At 43.2% G+C, this 16,236-nt stretch overlaps 1 protein-coding gene across 1 annotated transcript; it reads right to left on the bottom strand.

Moving 5' to 3' along the window:
* Positions 1-13,105: 13,105 nt before the first annotated feature.
* plekhj1 (pleckstrin homology domain containing, family J member 1) lies at positions 13,106-15,990 on the bottom strand. The gene is made up of 6 exons (XM_014140997.2): positions 15,531-15,990; positions 15,269-15,336; positions 15,111-15,177; positions 14,802-14,892; positions 14,610-14,673; positions 13,106-14,509 (listed from the first exon to the last, which is right to left on the bottom strand). The coding sequence occupies exons 1-6, from the start codon at positions 15,622-15,624 to the stop codon at positions 14,426-14,428; spliced, it is 468 nt and encodes a 155-aa protein (XP_013996472.1). The 5' UTR covers positions 15,625-15,990; the 3' UTR covers positions 13,106-14,425.
* Between the last annotated feature and the right edge of the window lie 246 nt (positions 15,991-16,236).

The following is a 16,236-nucleotide window of genomic DNA, read 5'->3' as shown; positions in this document are numbered from 1 at the left end:
AATGTAATGTATGACAACCATGAGTCTTCCCTTGAGCACATCCTGGCCAGGCTTCCTCTGCTGGTACCTACCTCTGAACGCAGCATGGTTGTTGAATCACATGACACACAAGAGCCTCCCACTCTTATGAGCACTGTGAGGATGATGCTACGTACCACAGCTCTAACATCGTCCAGTCCCAGTCTGCTGGCCTGGCAGTGACGGTCAACTGGAAAATATCCTTGCCTGAAATATTTGAGAGGGCAAGCAGGAACCTCAATGTGGAACATGCACCTACTGCCATGGTGTCCACAACCATGTTTTATTCAGTTCTTCAAAGACTGAGACATCCATTCTGTTGTTCAAAGACTTTGTGCATGAGATCCAATGCACTTGGAGCATGCCAAATGACAGAACTCCTGCCTAGCATATGCACTCGCTTAGCTACAGTATATGGTGCAGATGAGAGTGGTTTTGGACAGTTCCTCCGTATGGACAAATAATTTGCTTCGCTTGTTCTGCCTGATTCTCCATCACAGTTCAGACCAAGAGCTGCCTAACAAACGATGCAGGACATCTGATCGCTTCCTATGCAGGACACATGACAGCACTGCTTCAGCCGCTAGGCTTGGCAACTCAGCAGCAGTACTGGCCTTTAAACAGAAGGAGCTGCATGAAGCCCCCTCCGCAAACTATGATACTGAGACCTTGAATGAATTGTATACAGTTACAGACTTGCTCAGATGGTTGGGAAATATTTGGCAACACAGTGTGTGGCATGGCGCCACCTATGGTTAGTTCAGTCTAAGCTCCCTGACAAAGAGACGGTTCCACTGGTAGGTGTACCCATAACACCTGGCCAGACATTTGGCCCAGCAGTGGCCCAACTCCTCCAAGTGTCTAAGGAAGACAGAGAAGCACAGATGAAGCTTCAGCACCTCATTCCAAAGCCTACAATGCATCAGCCAGGGAAACCTTTTCTCCCATCCCAGGGTCACAACTGGGATGCCAAGAAACCAGGCTCAGACTAATGCTGCTCAGGGCTGGAGGAACAGACACCCTCAGCCCTACCGAAGATGTAGAGCGCAGCATCGCCCAAGAGGCAGAAGTGCTCCATGTGCAGGCCACATCCTCTCTGCACCACAGCATGCAGAGCCTCGATCCTGATGAGACCGACTATCTAGCGCATCACCGTTTCCTCGAGCACCACCTTTCCAGCTGGAAAAGGTCAATGGCCAACAAATGGGTGTTACGCACTCTAACACAAGGCTGCGCAATACAATTTTGTCAGCGACACCCACGCTTCAGGGGTGTCTTGAAAACAACAAGAGGTAGATCCAGCGCAACAACAAAAAATGCTGGATGCCTCTGTCCGATCCTGGACCTAAGGTGCCTGAATCGTCATCTTTCAGCCCTTCCCTTCAAAATGCTGCCAATCAAAACCATCCTTAAGTCAGTACAATCAGGTGATTGGTTCACCACAGTGGACCTGAAAGATGCATACTTTCATATCCCCATTATACCAGCACACAGAAAATACCTGAGATTTTCCATCGAAAAACGTGTTTTTCAGTTTTGCGTTGTACCCTTCAGCCTTTTGCTCGCCCCTCGCACTTTCACAAAGTGCATAAGCCCAGCGCTAGCCCCCCTTCTCCAAGCAGGAGTCAGGGTCCTGAACTACTTAGATGACTGATTAATATGTGCAGGGTCACAAAGCCTTGGCACACACATCCATGGTCTCACATCACCTCTCCGACTTGGGATTACCAATGAACATAGAAAAGAGTAATCTAGTCCCCACTCAGTGTGTGCACTTTGGGCTTGACACTGGAAACCCAAATAATGCAAGCAACAGTCTCTCCAGAAAGAGTGGTATCTTTGACAAATGTCTTTCACCATTCAATCTAAGAAAAGAGGTGACAGTTCTAGAGAGTCAGAGGCTCCTTGGCCTCCTTGCTGCTGCAGTCCATGTTGTACCATTGGGCGTGCTCCACATGCTGCCAATACAGCGCTGGTACAACAGACACAATCTATGTCCCAGAAGGGACAAACACAAAAAGCTGACAATTTTAATTAATTGCTAGAGAGCAATACAATGGTGGCGCTTAGCACTTCAAACTTCCAGTGGAGCTCTCCTAGGCACAGTTCACAACCGGGTGACTTTGACCACATACGCCTCCCTACAGGGATGGGGAGCAGTCTTGAACCAGTCAGTGTTCCATGGTGTATGGTCAGCACCATGGATAACGACCTACATCAACATACTGGAGCTCAAGGTGGTTCACCTTGCACTCCGGTACTTCCTCCCAGTACTGCGAGGACAACATGTTCTCATACTGACAGACAAGACAATCGTGGTTGCACACATCAACCGCCATAGTGGACTGAGGTCAATGGCCCTGCACCAATGATGTATATAAACCCTGGATTACTGATGCTATGTATTGGCCATTGAGAGGCTTTGAAGCCGCCAGTCGGCCATATTGGCACTCCCCAGTAGGAGCAGTCCTCCATAGGAATTCATGGAATTCTACACTATTTCAATTAAACGTTTCAAGGCCAAAATTACATTAATTGAAGTATTTTTGTTGTTGTAGTGGGAACACTGATTTTAATCATCTCTAAAAATGGTAGTTTAACAAAAATGTTTTTATATAATCTTTCATTTGAAATGTTTATGTTTAGCGCACATAATATCATTTAAAAGTAAAAAATATGCATTAAGTCGTCTGTAATTTAATACATGTAATGTAAACATTAATAAATGCATTTCTAAAGCTTCCCAATTTTTTTTATAATCTTGGGGGAGTGTCAAGATGGAGACGCGGTAGATTCAACACAGCGCCCCCTATAAGTCATCTAGTGTATATATAAATTAGGGATGCACGATATATTGGTAAACATATCAGAATCGGACGATATTAGCTAAAAATGCCAACATCGGCAACGGCCCAATGTCTAGTTTAACGCCAATGTGCAAAACCGATGTCAAAGTTGACGTGCATACCTATATAATGTTGGTACATGATGTAATGACACCAGGTAAAATTTTGCGCTACACGTGCAACACAGCATTCCTAACCTAGCGCACAATGTCTGCTGTGTGGATCGAGCATTCAACAAGTCGAGCAGTCATTTGAAAGAGTAAGAACATTTCAGTGAGACAACTCAAAGGCAACATTCATAAACGCCAAGATAATGGAATTCATTGTCCTTGACAATCAACCGTTCTCTGTCGTGGGTGATGTTGACTTTCGCCGACTGGTCGAGCACCGGTACACACTACCAAGTTGGTGCTATTTTTCAGATGTTGCCCTACCGGAGTTACACAGTATTACTATTAGCGTCACTGCTATTAGCTTCACGACTGATATTTGGATCAGCGATGTCAGCCCCATGAGCATGCTGAGTCTGACAGCACAATGGGTCGTCGTGGATTTCCAACTGAGGAAAGCCGTATTGTATGTTCAAGAATGTGCTGTTTGTCATACCACTGCTGCCATTTCAATTGCATTTGAGAACATGTGTGAAACTTGGAAACATGAACACACTAGCTCCATTCGAACAACTGACTCGGGAAATAAGCTTATCAACTGCACCTGCAGCAGACGTGATACCCTCTGTCATAGCATTGAAATGCCTGCTCAACAAAACTGCTGACACAGGCTGTGATCAAGCGATTCGGTGTCATTCTCTCTGAGCCTCTTTACTGTGTCGCCACCATGCTCAATGCTAGGTACAAGGACCACTTCTTCGATGCAGACAAGAAACAGGGTTTACGTGAAATCTTACAGACACAGCTGGACAAGATGGAAACGGACACAGTGACAGTGCGCACCGAGGAAGCGGACCAATGACAGAAGAGGCCACGGACAGACAGAGCTGAAATTTCACTGCTTGACATGTATGATGAAATCCTGGTTGAGAATGAAACGACTGAACAAATTAACAACGAAACAACACAGCAAGTAAGTGAAAGAAATAGGTTTTGATGTTTTACTGGTAATGGGGACATAAGTAAATGCCAACAAAATAACTTGTTGGTCAGTGTGGTGTGTGTGTAACCTTTATTTAACTAGGCAAGTCAGTTAAGAACAAATTCTTATTTACAATGACGGCCTACCCCGGCCAAACCCGGACGACGCCCTGGCCAATTGTGCTCCGCCCTATGGGACAATCACGGCCGGATGTGATACAGCCTGGATTCGAACCAGGGACTGTAGTGACACCTCTTGCACTGAGATGCAGTGCCTTAGACCACTGCATTCCATGTATGTGTGTGTTAACTATTTAACTGTACTAGAATGCTTCTAAGGCCGCAAAAATGTTAAATATCGGTTAGCGGTATAGTTTTTTGGGGGGCAAGGAAAATATCAGATATCGGTATCAGCCAAAAATGTCATATTGCTGCATCCCTAATATAAATAATTTCACTGCACCAGGTAGAAAGTGAGCTACTGCTTTGGGCAAGCAGACACCTTACATCCCTCAGAGCAATACACCCACCGAGGTTGGAGAATCGGGCAGCAGACCTTCTCTCCAGAGGAGCCCCACTTCCTTCAGACTGGAGGACACATCCCACAGTAATGGAGATGATCTAGGCTCGATTCGGAAGGGCCATCACCGTCTGCTCGCATCACAAGACTCAACCCATTGTCCTATGTGGTTCTCAATAAAGGGTCCAGCAGGCCCACTCAGGGTCGATGCCCTATCACACAGATGGCTGCTGTATGCGCTTCCACCAATTCCCTTGCTCCCTCAAGTATTGAGGAAGATTAGTCTTGAGAGCGCGTCACACCCACAACATCACTGGTTTTCAGACCTTGTACAGCTCTCAACCATGGGAAGTCCCTCTTCGAGCGGACCTGTCACAAGTGAATGGCAAGCTTTGGCACCCCAAACCCAGCATACTGAAGTTGTGGGTGTGGCCCCTGAATGTGACTGCCTTGTAGCTCCAGGATTGCCCTCCAAATTTGGCCCTCGGATGGTTTTATTTGGACCCCTGTCACGTCCTGACCATAGTAAGATGTTATTTTCTATGGTAGAGTAGGTCAGGGTGTGACAGGGGGTGTTTTTCTATGTTTTGTATTTCTATGTTCAGGTTCTAGTTTTGTATTTCTATGTTGGGTTTGTTTGGGATGATCTCCAATTAGAGGCAGCTGGTCCTCGTTGTCTCTAATTGGAGATCATACTTAAGCAGGGTTTTTTTTTCCACCTGGGTTTGTGGGAGATTAATTTTGAGTTGTATATGTTTCACCTCTGCGTCCCGGTTTTGTTGTTTTTTTGTCATTCAGTTTATTTATGTATTGCATAGTTTCACAGTATAAATTAAATGTGGAACGACACACACGCTGCACTTTGGTCCACTCATTCCTACAACAACTGTGACACCCCCAATTTTTCTGGGCAAAAATAAATTCATTGTTGGACATAAAATACTCTAAAAACACCAGGAAATCAGCTCCAATTGATTTTAATTTTGTAATCTGTTCCCAAGTATTCCCAAGCAAAATAGAGATGTGATCATATATACTGAACAAAAATATAAATGACATATAAAGTCTTGGTCCCATGTTTCATGAGCTGGAATAAAAGATCCCAGAAATGTTTCATAAGAACAAAAAGCTTATTTCGCTCAAATTTTGTGCACAAATTTGTTTACATCCCTGTTAGTGAGCATTTCTCATTTGCCAAGATAATCCATCAACCTGACAGGTGTGGCATATCAAGAAGCTGATTAAACAGCATGATCAACACACAGGTGCACCTTGTGCTGGGGACAATAAAAGGTCACTCTAAAATGTGTAGTTTTGTCACACAACACAATGCCACAGATGTCTCAAGTTTTGAGAGAACGTGCAATTGGCATGCTGACTCCGGGAATGTCCACCAAAGCTGTTGCCAGATAATTTAATGTTAATTTCTCTACCATAAGCCACCTCCAAAGTCGTTTTAGAGAATTTGGCAGTACGTCCAACTGGCCTCACAACAGCAGACCACGTGTAACCACGCCAGCCCAGGAACTCCACATCCGGCTTCTTTACCTGCAGGATCATCTGAGACCAGCAACCTGGACAGATGAAACTGAGTATTTCTGTCTGTAATAAATCCCTTTTGTGGGGAAAAACTCATTCTTACAGTTCATATAAGGAAATCAGTCAATTTAAATAAATTAGGTCCTAATCTATGGATTTCGCAGGGGTGCAGTCATGGGTGGGCATAGGCCCACCTACTGGGGAGCCTGGCTGCACCCCTGCGAAATCCATAGATTAGGACCTAATTTATTTATATTGACTGATTTCCTTATATGAACTGTAACTCAGTAAAATCATTTAAATATATTTTTGTTCAGTATATACAAAGGTCAGCAAGGTTTGAAACGATTCTGTTTTAGTCACATATCTGTTTGGGATTCTTGCGGTCAATTTGCAGTCTACACATGATTTGTAATTATGTTTCGGCCCCCTGACCATCCGCTCATGAAAGAAACGGCCCGTGGCTAAATCTAGTTGATGATGCCTGCTCTATGCGAACCCTGTATTCCTACAAGTGAAATGTGTTCAGGAAGTGTTGTGTCGACCATGCAGAAATGTCACCTTCCTGCCCAATTTCTGTCATTTTTACTTTCCTCCAGGACCTCATGGCTGCAGGAAAGGCCCCATCTACATTGAACGTGTATATGGCAGCCAGCTCTATGGGTCATGACCAGATTGCAGGTGCAACATCAGGGCACACCCTCTAGTATCATAGTTAGTTAAAAGGTGCACCCCAAGGCTCCTTCAGTACCCCTCATGGGAGTTCACTACGATCACTTATGAGCCCACTGAGCCCTGTCTTCACCTGAGCTACAGTGCCTTCAAAGTATTCATACCTCTTGACTTATTCCACATTTTGTTGTTTTCCAGCCTGAATTCAAAATGGATACAATTTGAGTGTTCTTTCTCACACAATACCCCATAATGACAAAGGGAAAACATGTTTGTGTATATGTTAGGAACATTTATTGAAAATGAAATACAGAAATCTCTCATTTACATACAATGCAGTCAGAAAGTATTCCCCTTGAATTTTTCCACATTTTATTACGCTACAGCCTTATTCTAAAATGGATTCAATTCTTTAATGAAAAAAAAGCAAAAACAGGTTTAGATATTTTTGCAAATGTTTGAAAAAACCCCCCGGAAATATCTAATTTACATAAGTATTCAGACCCTTTACTCAGTACTCTGTTGAAGTACCTTTGGCAGCGATTACAGCCTCGAGTCTCCTTGGGTATGATGCTACAAGCTTGGCACACCTGTATTTGGGGAGTTTCTCCCATTGTTCTGTGCAGATCCTCTCAAGCTGTCAGGTTGGATGGGGAGCGTTGCTGCACAGCTATTTTCAGGTCCCTCCAGAGATGTTTGATCGTGTTCAAGTCCGGGCTCTGGCTTGGCCACTCAAGGACATTCCGAGACTTGTCCTGAAGCCACTCCTGCGTTGTCTTAGCTGTGTGCTTAGGATCATTGTCCTGTTGGAAGGTGAACCTTGACCCAGTCTGAGGTCCTGAGCGCTCTGGAGCAGGTTTTCATCAAGGATCTCTCTGTACTTTGCTCCGTTCATCTTTCGCTCGATCGTGACTAGTCTCCCAATCTCTGCCACTGAAAAACATCCCCACAGCATGATGCTGCCACCACCATGCTTCACCATACGGATGGCGCCAGGTTTCCTCCAGATGTGACTCTTGGCATTCAGGCCAACGAGTTCAATCTTGATTTCATCAGACCAGAGAATCTTGTTTCTCATGGTCTGAGAGCCTTTTGCAAACTCCAAGCGAGCAGTCATGTGCCTTTTACTGAGGAGCGGCTTCCGTCTGGCCACAGATCTGTGCCCAACACAATCCTGTCTCAGAGCTCTACGGACAGTTCCTTCAACCTCATAGCTTGGTTTTGGCTCTGACATGCACTGTCAACTGTGAGACCTTATATAGACAGGTGTGTTTCTTTCCAAATCATGTCCAATCAATTGAATTTACCACAGGTGGACTCCAACCACGTTGTAAGTCGCTCTGGATAAGAGCGTCTGCTAAATGACTTAAATGTAAATGACTTAAATGTAAATGTAGAAACATCTCAAGGATGATCAATGGAAACAGGATGCACCTGAGCTCAACTTTGAGTCTCATAGCAAAGGGTCTGAATACAAAAATGTATACATACCTGTTTTTGCTTTGTCATTATAGGGTATTGTGTGTAGGTTGATGAGGAAAAAAAATATTTCATCCATTTTAGAATAAGGCTGTAACATAACAAAATGTGGAAAAGGGGATTTTTGTAGTAAGTTAGCTGGTGATGTAGCTAAACTCAGGACCCTGTCTTCGAATGATAATTCGTAAAAATCCAAATAACTTCACAGATCTTCATTGTAATGGGTTTAAACACTGTTTCAACCTGCTTGTTCAATGAATTAATGAACATGCACCTGTGGAACGGTCGTTAAGACACTAACAGCTTACAGATGGTAGGCAATTAAGGTCACAGTTATGAAAACTTAGGACACTAAAGAGGCCTTTCTACTGACTCTGAAAAACACCAAAAGAAAGATGCCCAGGGTCCCTGCTCATCTGCGTGAATATGCCTTAGGCATGCTGCAAGGAGGCATGGGGACTGCAGATGTGGCCAGGGCAATAAATTGCAATGTCCGTACTGTGAGGCGCCTAAGACAGCGCTACAGGGAGACAGGACGGACAGCTGATCGTCCTCGCAACACCTGCACAGGATCGGTACATCCGAACATCACACCTGCGGGACAGCTACAGGATGGCAACAACAACTGCCCGAGTTACACCAGGAACGCACAATCCCTCCATCAGTGCTCAGACTGTCCGAAATAGGCTGAGAGAGGCTGGACTGAGGGCTTGTAGGCCTGTTGTAAGGCATGTCCTCACCAGACATTACCGGCAACAACGTCGCCTATTGGCACAAACCCACCGTTGCTGGACCAGACAGGACTGGCAAAAAGTGCTCTTCACTGACGAGTCACGGTTTTGTCTCACCAGGGATGATGGTTGGATTCGCGTTTATCGTCGACTAATGAGCGTTACACCGAGGCCTGTACTCTGGAGCGGGATCGATTTGGAGGTGGGAGGTCCGTCATGGTCTGGGGCGGTGTGTCACAGCATCATCGGACTGAACTTGTTGTCATTGCAGGCAATCTCAACGCCGTGCGTTAGAGGGAAGACATCCTCCTCCCTCATGTGGTACCCTTCCTGCAGGCTCATCCTGACATGATCCTCCGGCATGACAATGCAACCAGCCATACTGCTCGTTCTGTGCGTGATTTCCTGCAAGACAGGAATGTCAGTGTTATGCCATGGCCAGTGAAGAGCCCGGATCTCAATCCCATTGAGCACATCTGGGACCTGTTGGATCGGAGGGTGAGGGCTAGGGCCATTCCCCCCAGAAATGTCCAGGAACTTGCAGGTGCCTTACATCTCACAGTAGCAACTGGCAAATCTGGTGCAGTCCATGAGGAGGAGATGCACTGCAGTACTTAATGCAGCTGGTGGCCACACCAGATACTGACTGTTACTTTGATTTTGACCCCCCTTTGTTCAGGGACATATTATTCCATTTCTGTTAGTCACATGTCTGTGGAACTTGTTCAGTTTATGTCTCAGTTGTTGAATCTTGTTATGTTCATACAAATATTTACACGTTAAGTTTGCTGAAAATAAACACAGTTGCCAGTGAGAGGACGTTTCTTTTTTTTATGAGTTTAGTTAGCTGTTAGCCAATTGGCGTTCTCAACTAGTTCAAACCTAGTGAATGCTCCCAAGTCGTTCCTCCAATAACTCCCATAGATTATAAAATGTGGAATAACAACATGTCATATTTCAGTCTTTGTGCTGGCCATGATGACGTTGAATTAAAGTGCAAAAACGGATTGGATTTTCAAAAAGTCATCAATGTAAAGGAATTTCAGGATTATTATTATTTTCACCAAATCTTTTACCTAAATCCAATGACATGGTTAACATTTTTCGTTGATTTCACTTTGAAATCACGTTAGTTGACTACTCAAACGTAAATCAAAACTAGACGTTGAACTGACATCTGTGACCATTGGGATACCCTCAAGGAAGGAATTCAACAACTGTCCTCTGGGAAAGTCCCTTCCTCAAAGGTAACACGACAGAGAGACCAACCACAGAGTCTTAACAGCGTTATTTCTGGTCGCGCCCTGGACTACGATTCAATGCCCTGGCTGACGCTGTTGTTATCATGAGGTGTCTCATCTTCTTGGACCAGCCTGTGAACTTTTAACACCAACTGTTTGCCAATTGTGTGGGCAGTAGCCTAGCTGGTACTGTCTCTGTCTGTATTCATACTACATGTACCACCCTGCCAAATTCTCTATTTCACACAAAGACAGACACATAGACAACTGCAAGTATGCAACAACAACAAAAAAACACAATGGCACACATCAGGACAGGGAAAAAATTACATGTTCTCTCTCTGTCACTATCCATCCCTCTCTCTGGTGCTCTGATGAGTGCACTCTATTAAATCTAATGAGATTGCTTGTGTCAATAATTGAGTAGGGTGTGGGTTACAGAGCACGCTAGTGGAACAGCATAAAGGAGCAGTTACTCTGTCAACAATGTGTCACTGGAACCCCTGTTTGTTTGGTGGAAAAATACCTCTGTTAGAAGACACATGCAAAAGACAATTATTTTTCAGGCAAGATTTAACTGGCAGTAGGCTAAATGGAAACAGAGTCTCTTTCAGTTTCACATTCTGCAATGTTGCCAGCCCTGATGTCACAAAGTAAGAGAAAAAGACAAATGCACATTTTTCATTATATCCATTACATGTTGTGCATGGAAAATGGAGTCCGAATTTGTGAACAGGTGAGTGAATTCACCAAAAAACAGGCTTTGTCGCTAGTGGTCATTCTGGTAGCTGCTTTCTTGTAATACAGTAACGAATGAGCCCTGTCTTGTAGTGCTGAAATGTAGGACCCAATGATACAGTGCCTTCAGAAAGTATTCATACCCCTTTACTATTTTCACATTTTGTTGCATTACTGCCGGAATTTCAAATGTATTAAATGTTGATTTTGTGTCACTGGCCTGCACACAATACTCCATAATGTCAAAGTGGAATTATGTTTTTATCACTGTATACAAATTAATTTAAAATGAAAAGCTGAAATGTCTTGAGTCAATAATGTGTTGTACTGGATTTGCCCCAAACATTACACTTTGTATTCAGAACAAAAAGGGAATTGCTTTGCCACATTTTTTGCATTATTACTTTAGTGCCTTGTTGCTAACAGGATGCATGTTTTTGAATATTTTTATTCTGTACAGGCTTCCTTCTTTTCACTCTGTCAATTAGGTTAGTATTATGGAGTAACTACAATGTTGTTGATCCATCCTCAGTGTTCTCCTATCAGAGCCATTCAACGATGTGACTGTTTTAAAGTCACCATTGGCCTCATTGTGAAATCCCTGAGCAGTTTCCTTTCTCTCCGGCTACTGAGTTAGTGACTGGGTTTATTGATACACCATCCGAAGTGTAATTAATAACTTAACCATGCTGAAAGGGATATTCAATGCCTGCTTTTAGTGGTTGAATCTGTGTTTGAAATTCACTGCTCGACTGAGGGACTTTACAGATAATTGTGGGTGTGGGGTACAGAGAGGAGGTAGTCATTCAAAAATCATGTTAAACACTATTATTGACACAGAGTGAGTCCATGCAACTTATGCAAATCTTTACTCCTGAACTTTAGGCTTGTCATAACAAAGGGGTTGAATACTTATTGACTCAAGACATTTCAGCTTTTCATTTTTTTTATATTTAGTTAAAACTTCAAAAAACATAATTCCACTTCGACATTATTGGTTATTGTGTGTAGGCCAGTGACAAAAAAAAACACAATTTAAACCATTTAAAATTCAGGCTGTAAGAATATTTTTTTGGGAGAAAGGGTGTAAATACTTTCATTTTGTTGCTTTACAGCCTTATTCTAAAATTGATTTAATTGTTTTTTTCCTCATCAATCTACACACAATACCCCATAATGACAAAGCAAAACCAGGTTTGTAGAAATGTTTGCAAATGTATAAAAACAAATACCCTGAAGGATCACATTTAAAGAAGTATTCAGACACTTTACTCAGTACTTTGTTGAAGCAACTTTGGCAGCGTTTACAGCCTTGAGTCTTCTTGGGTATGACGCTACAAGCTTGGCACACCTGTACTTGAGGAGTTTCTCCCATTCTTCTCAAGCTCTGTCAGGTTGGATGGGGAGCATTGCTGCACAGCTATTTTCAGGCCTCTCCAGATATGTTCAATCTGGTTCAAGTCCGGGCTCTGGATGGGAACCTCAAGGACATTCAGAGACTTGTCCCGAAGCCACTCCTGTGTTGACTTGGCTTCGTGCTGTTGTCCTGTTGGAAGGTGAACCTTTGCCCGTCTGAGGTCCTGAGCAGGTTTTCATTAAGGAGCTCTCTGTACTTTGCTCCGTTCATCTTTCCCTCGATCCTGACTAGTCTCCCAGTCACTGTCGCTGGAAAACATCCCCACAGCATGGTGCTGCCATTACCATGCTTCACCAGCGGGATGGTGCCAGGTTTCCTCCAGACGTGACGCTTGGCATTCAGGCCAAAGAGTTCAATCTTGGTTTCATCAGACCAGAGAAGCTTGTTTCTCATGGTCAGAGTCCTTTAGCAAACTCCAAGCGGGCTGTCATGTGCCTTTTACTGAGGAGTGGCTTCCGTCTGGCCACTCTACCATAATGGCCTGAATGGTGGAGTGCTGCATTCCATTTATCCCGTTCCAGCCAGTCCTCCCCAATTAAGGTGTCACCAGCGATACAGCATTTGATTATTGAAATATCAGCCTAACTCTTTGCTTTTTTTATTTGAAGAATAATCAGGAACATTTGAGACAGCTCTAGTCAGGGACTGTCGCTGGAAATCGGGGGCGTCCGGTCTCTGTGCACTAGATAGAAGTTGTTTGATTGACACAGCGTGAGCAATAGATCAACTGGTGACAGGGAGACCATTTTTACACTACATTGACTTATACATTGATTAAGCTTGGAATAAACATGTTCACTCACTCTCAAAAGGTGATGTCTTTAAAAATCGGACTTTATTCAAAAATAGAAAAATTATAGAACTCATACTTGGTGGTATTGAAGTATGACAGTGAAATGTACATTGTATTACTTGAAGTAAAAGCATAATCAGGCTTTAGGTTTAACCACACACTCAATGTGCCAAAGTAACGCAACAGAAACATTCAACATACATACCCAGACTTTATCAAAGCATTGTCATTATTGGAAGGACATTCTGCAAATCCATTGATACAGTGTCCTAGAACAGTGATGCAGTGGTGAGGAAATTGTAGTCTGGAGAAAAGTAACATGCATTGTTACCATTGTAGGATCACTGCTGCTCTATTCCAAGTCAGACTTTGATTGTGGATAAAACAGTTTTAGAGGATGACATTGTCAGTTTCACATTTAAATGAACAGTAGTCCTCAATTTGAATTAAAGTGTTAGACAAACAGATTAACTGATGTAAAATAGCTTTAAAATTAGGTAGGTAAGAAGGTAGATGAGTGCAATTCTTAAACTAGTCATGACAAGTATTTGTTACAGAGAGACTGTACACAAGCCAAATCCATTGTCTAAACAAACATGTGCAAAAGTATCATGAAAACTAAAAACATTGGTCTAAAGTACAAATAAGATCAGTAATCATAACTAACACCAATAAGATCAACTGTCGTGGAATATTAGTCAAGCTAAAAAAAAAAAAAAAGGTATTGCCAATCTGGCTAAACACATGACATATAAGAACATGAAGTGAAAAAATAAGTGGGTTGGATAAAAGTGCAGCCGGTACATCATTTCAGTCTCATTCACTGGGTGGGGGGGTTCAAGAAGTCAAAAACCTCTGCACATTCAATGGCTGACAGCTTTACCGTCTTCACATTGTACTAAGAATACAGCTTCTGACACTAGAAAACCATAGTAAAAAAAACAACATATCTACACATATAGGAAATGAGAATCACACAGCCAGCCAACTCAATGAGTGAAATGACTAAATGTACAGCAGGTGACAGAAGGGTCAAAGTTAATATTGTAGGGAAAAAAATGTGGGCCCCAGAAATTCTGGCAGGAAAAAAATTGAGTAAAAAGTTTGAATATCACTGCAGTAGCTCGTGAAACAGTTGTACAGTACGTGGATATAGGAGGCCATATCATTACAACAAACATAAAAACAGACAAACAATTAATCTAAAATATAAAAGGCTTTCCCCATTTACCTAGGTTGGACTCTTGAGCAAGAAAAGACCACTATAATATTGAGATGCTAAGGGATGTGGTTGGTGTGATGAGAAGTCCATCGTAGGTAGGCGGGGGCTACAGTACATCTTAAATGTCTTTAGGCATGAGCTGTAGGCCACTAGTGACCTGGAAGCGTGTCTCATCTTCAATACCATACTGCTCCAGAGGGTCCTAGGAGAAGGTAATCAGTGTGTATTCAGGTTGTGTAGAGTTACTTTGTAAAGTCTATGGTTAGAAGAGACCATCCAGATAACAGGTCTGTCTGTCTTACCTTGCCGGTCAGCCGGTGGATTTCTGTGCGATAGAAGATCAAGTTCTTCCTCATGAACTCATAACTGTAGGACAGATGAGGAATAGAGTGGCAACTAGGATGAGTCATGCAAAATAGTCACCCACCCTGGTCCTGAAGAGCTTCTGTAGCTGTGCACTAATAGGCAAGTGAAATGGGGCAGTCCTATATTACCTGGCCTTGATGATGGAGTCAATCCACTCCTGACACTGCTCCTGGGAGTCACACTCAAACAGGTACTTCCTCTCTGCCTCATCTAGGAAAGCTGAGAGAAGATTGGTTCCTTAGGACAGCAGTTCCCACAATGTTTTTGTATGGTGACTAAAGCTTAAAAATGACTGTTTTTCTTTTCTTGTTGGGCACTCTAGCAATGTTTCTTCTGGATAAGAGCATCTGCTAAATTACAAAAAAAGTTTTTAAAAAAATTGGGTCACAGCCAACCAAACTCAACAATGAGTGCGAAGAGATCAGTTTTGGACTCACTGATAGAGAAGGCTTGGCTGTCCTCTCTTTCTACCCGACACTGCTCTAGCAACAAGGCACCCTGAGGCTGTCAAGGAGAGAAAAAACACCCACTGTCACTTGCCCAATCCTCATACAGTCAGAGACAGACATAAGATGGTGTTGGTGACTCTTCCTACCTCCTCCTCATCAGTTCGGAAGTAGAACAGGAAATTAACCACCAGCTTCACCAACCTCTTCTTTACAACTGTCATAACAGATGAGAACAAATGAATGAGCAAACGTCTCCCTGATCATGCCATCAATTTGACATTACAGTAGCCTTCCAATGAATGAGTAACAATTGCTAATCGGCAAGTTAGAGTAGCTAAGATCTAGACTAGGTGTTATGGACATCAGTGATAATGACCAAGATAGTGATCCCACTCGGATTAGTCATACCATCTCCTTTCTTCGGTCCTCGCATGCCAAGTTCCGCCGCCCTCTCAGATGGCTGGCGACTCAACGAAATGAGTTCCTTCTCATTGAAACGCATCCTGAGGCGGTTCACAAATGCAACACAGGGTTGACCGTTAATTATACAAATCTTTGGTATGCAACACTCTCAGCTAAAAAGAGCCATGTCCTTATGGCTGAGGGCAAACTAGCCTAGCTTGCTATTCTGTCAAAATGTCAGTGTTGGTAATATCCATCGTTACACGTCTCACTGCGGTAGTTTCATGCGGGTAAACTCGTTTCAGCTAGTTCCTCAAGCCGCCGCCTCCTGCTGCTGTCAGAAGAAGTGCACTTACTTTCAACTACTCGCTGCCTAACTAACAAAGCGTTATGAAATGTGTTGACTTGTGGTTGGTTAACCACACTTAGGTTGAAGTGTTCTATACTAGCCTAGCTATGTCCCTAGAAAAAAGAAAAGTGGACACTCCTTTATATGTGACACTTGCCTTCGTAGTATGGTGACCGTGTGAGGACATTCTGTGGTTGGACTGATACGCATTTGAACATTATAGGCTATAAATTATGGCCAAAGGGATGTCTCAAACTTTAGAGAGGGAAGTAATTAAGATATTGATATTTTTGTTAATCTAGTTCGTACAGTAAAGCTAAAGAAAGACCGCATTTGACATCGTCAATTTGTGTTTTGTCAATA

Source organism: Salmo salar, chromosome ssa14, assembly GCF_905237065.1.
Source record: "Salmo salar chromosome ssa14, Ssal_v3.1, whole genome shotgun sequence".
In the NCBI taxonomy this organism is placed as follows: Eukaryota; Metazoa; Chordata; class Actinopteri; order Salmoniformes; family Salmonidae; genus Salmo; species Salmo salar.
Note: the sequence above shows the minus strand (reverse complement) of the source record. Positions and strands in the feature narration are given on the sequence as shown.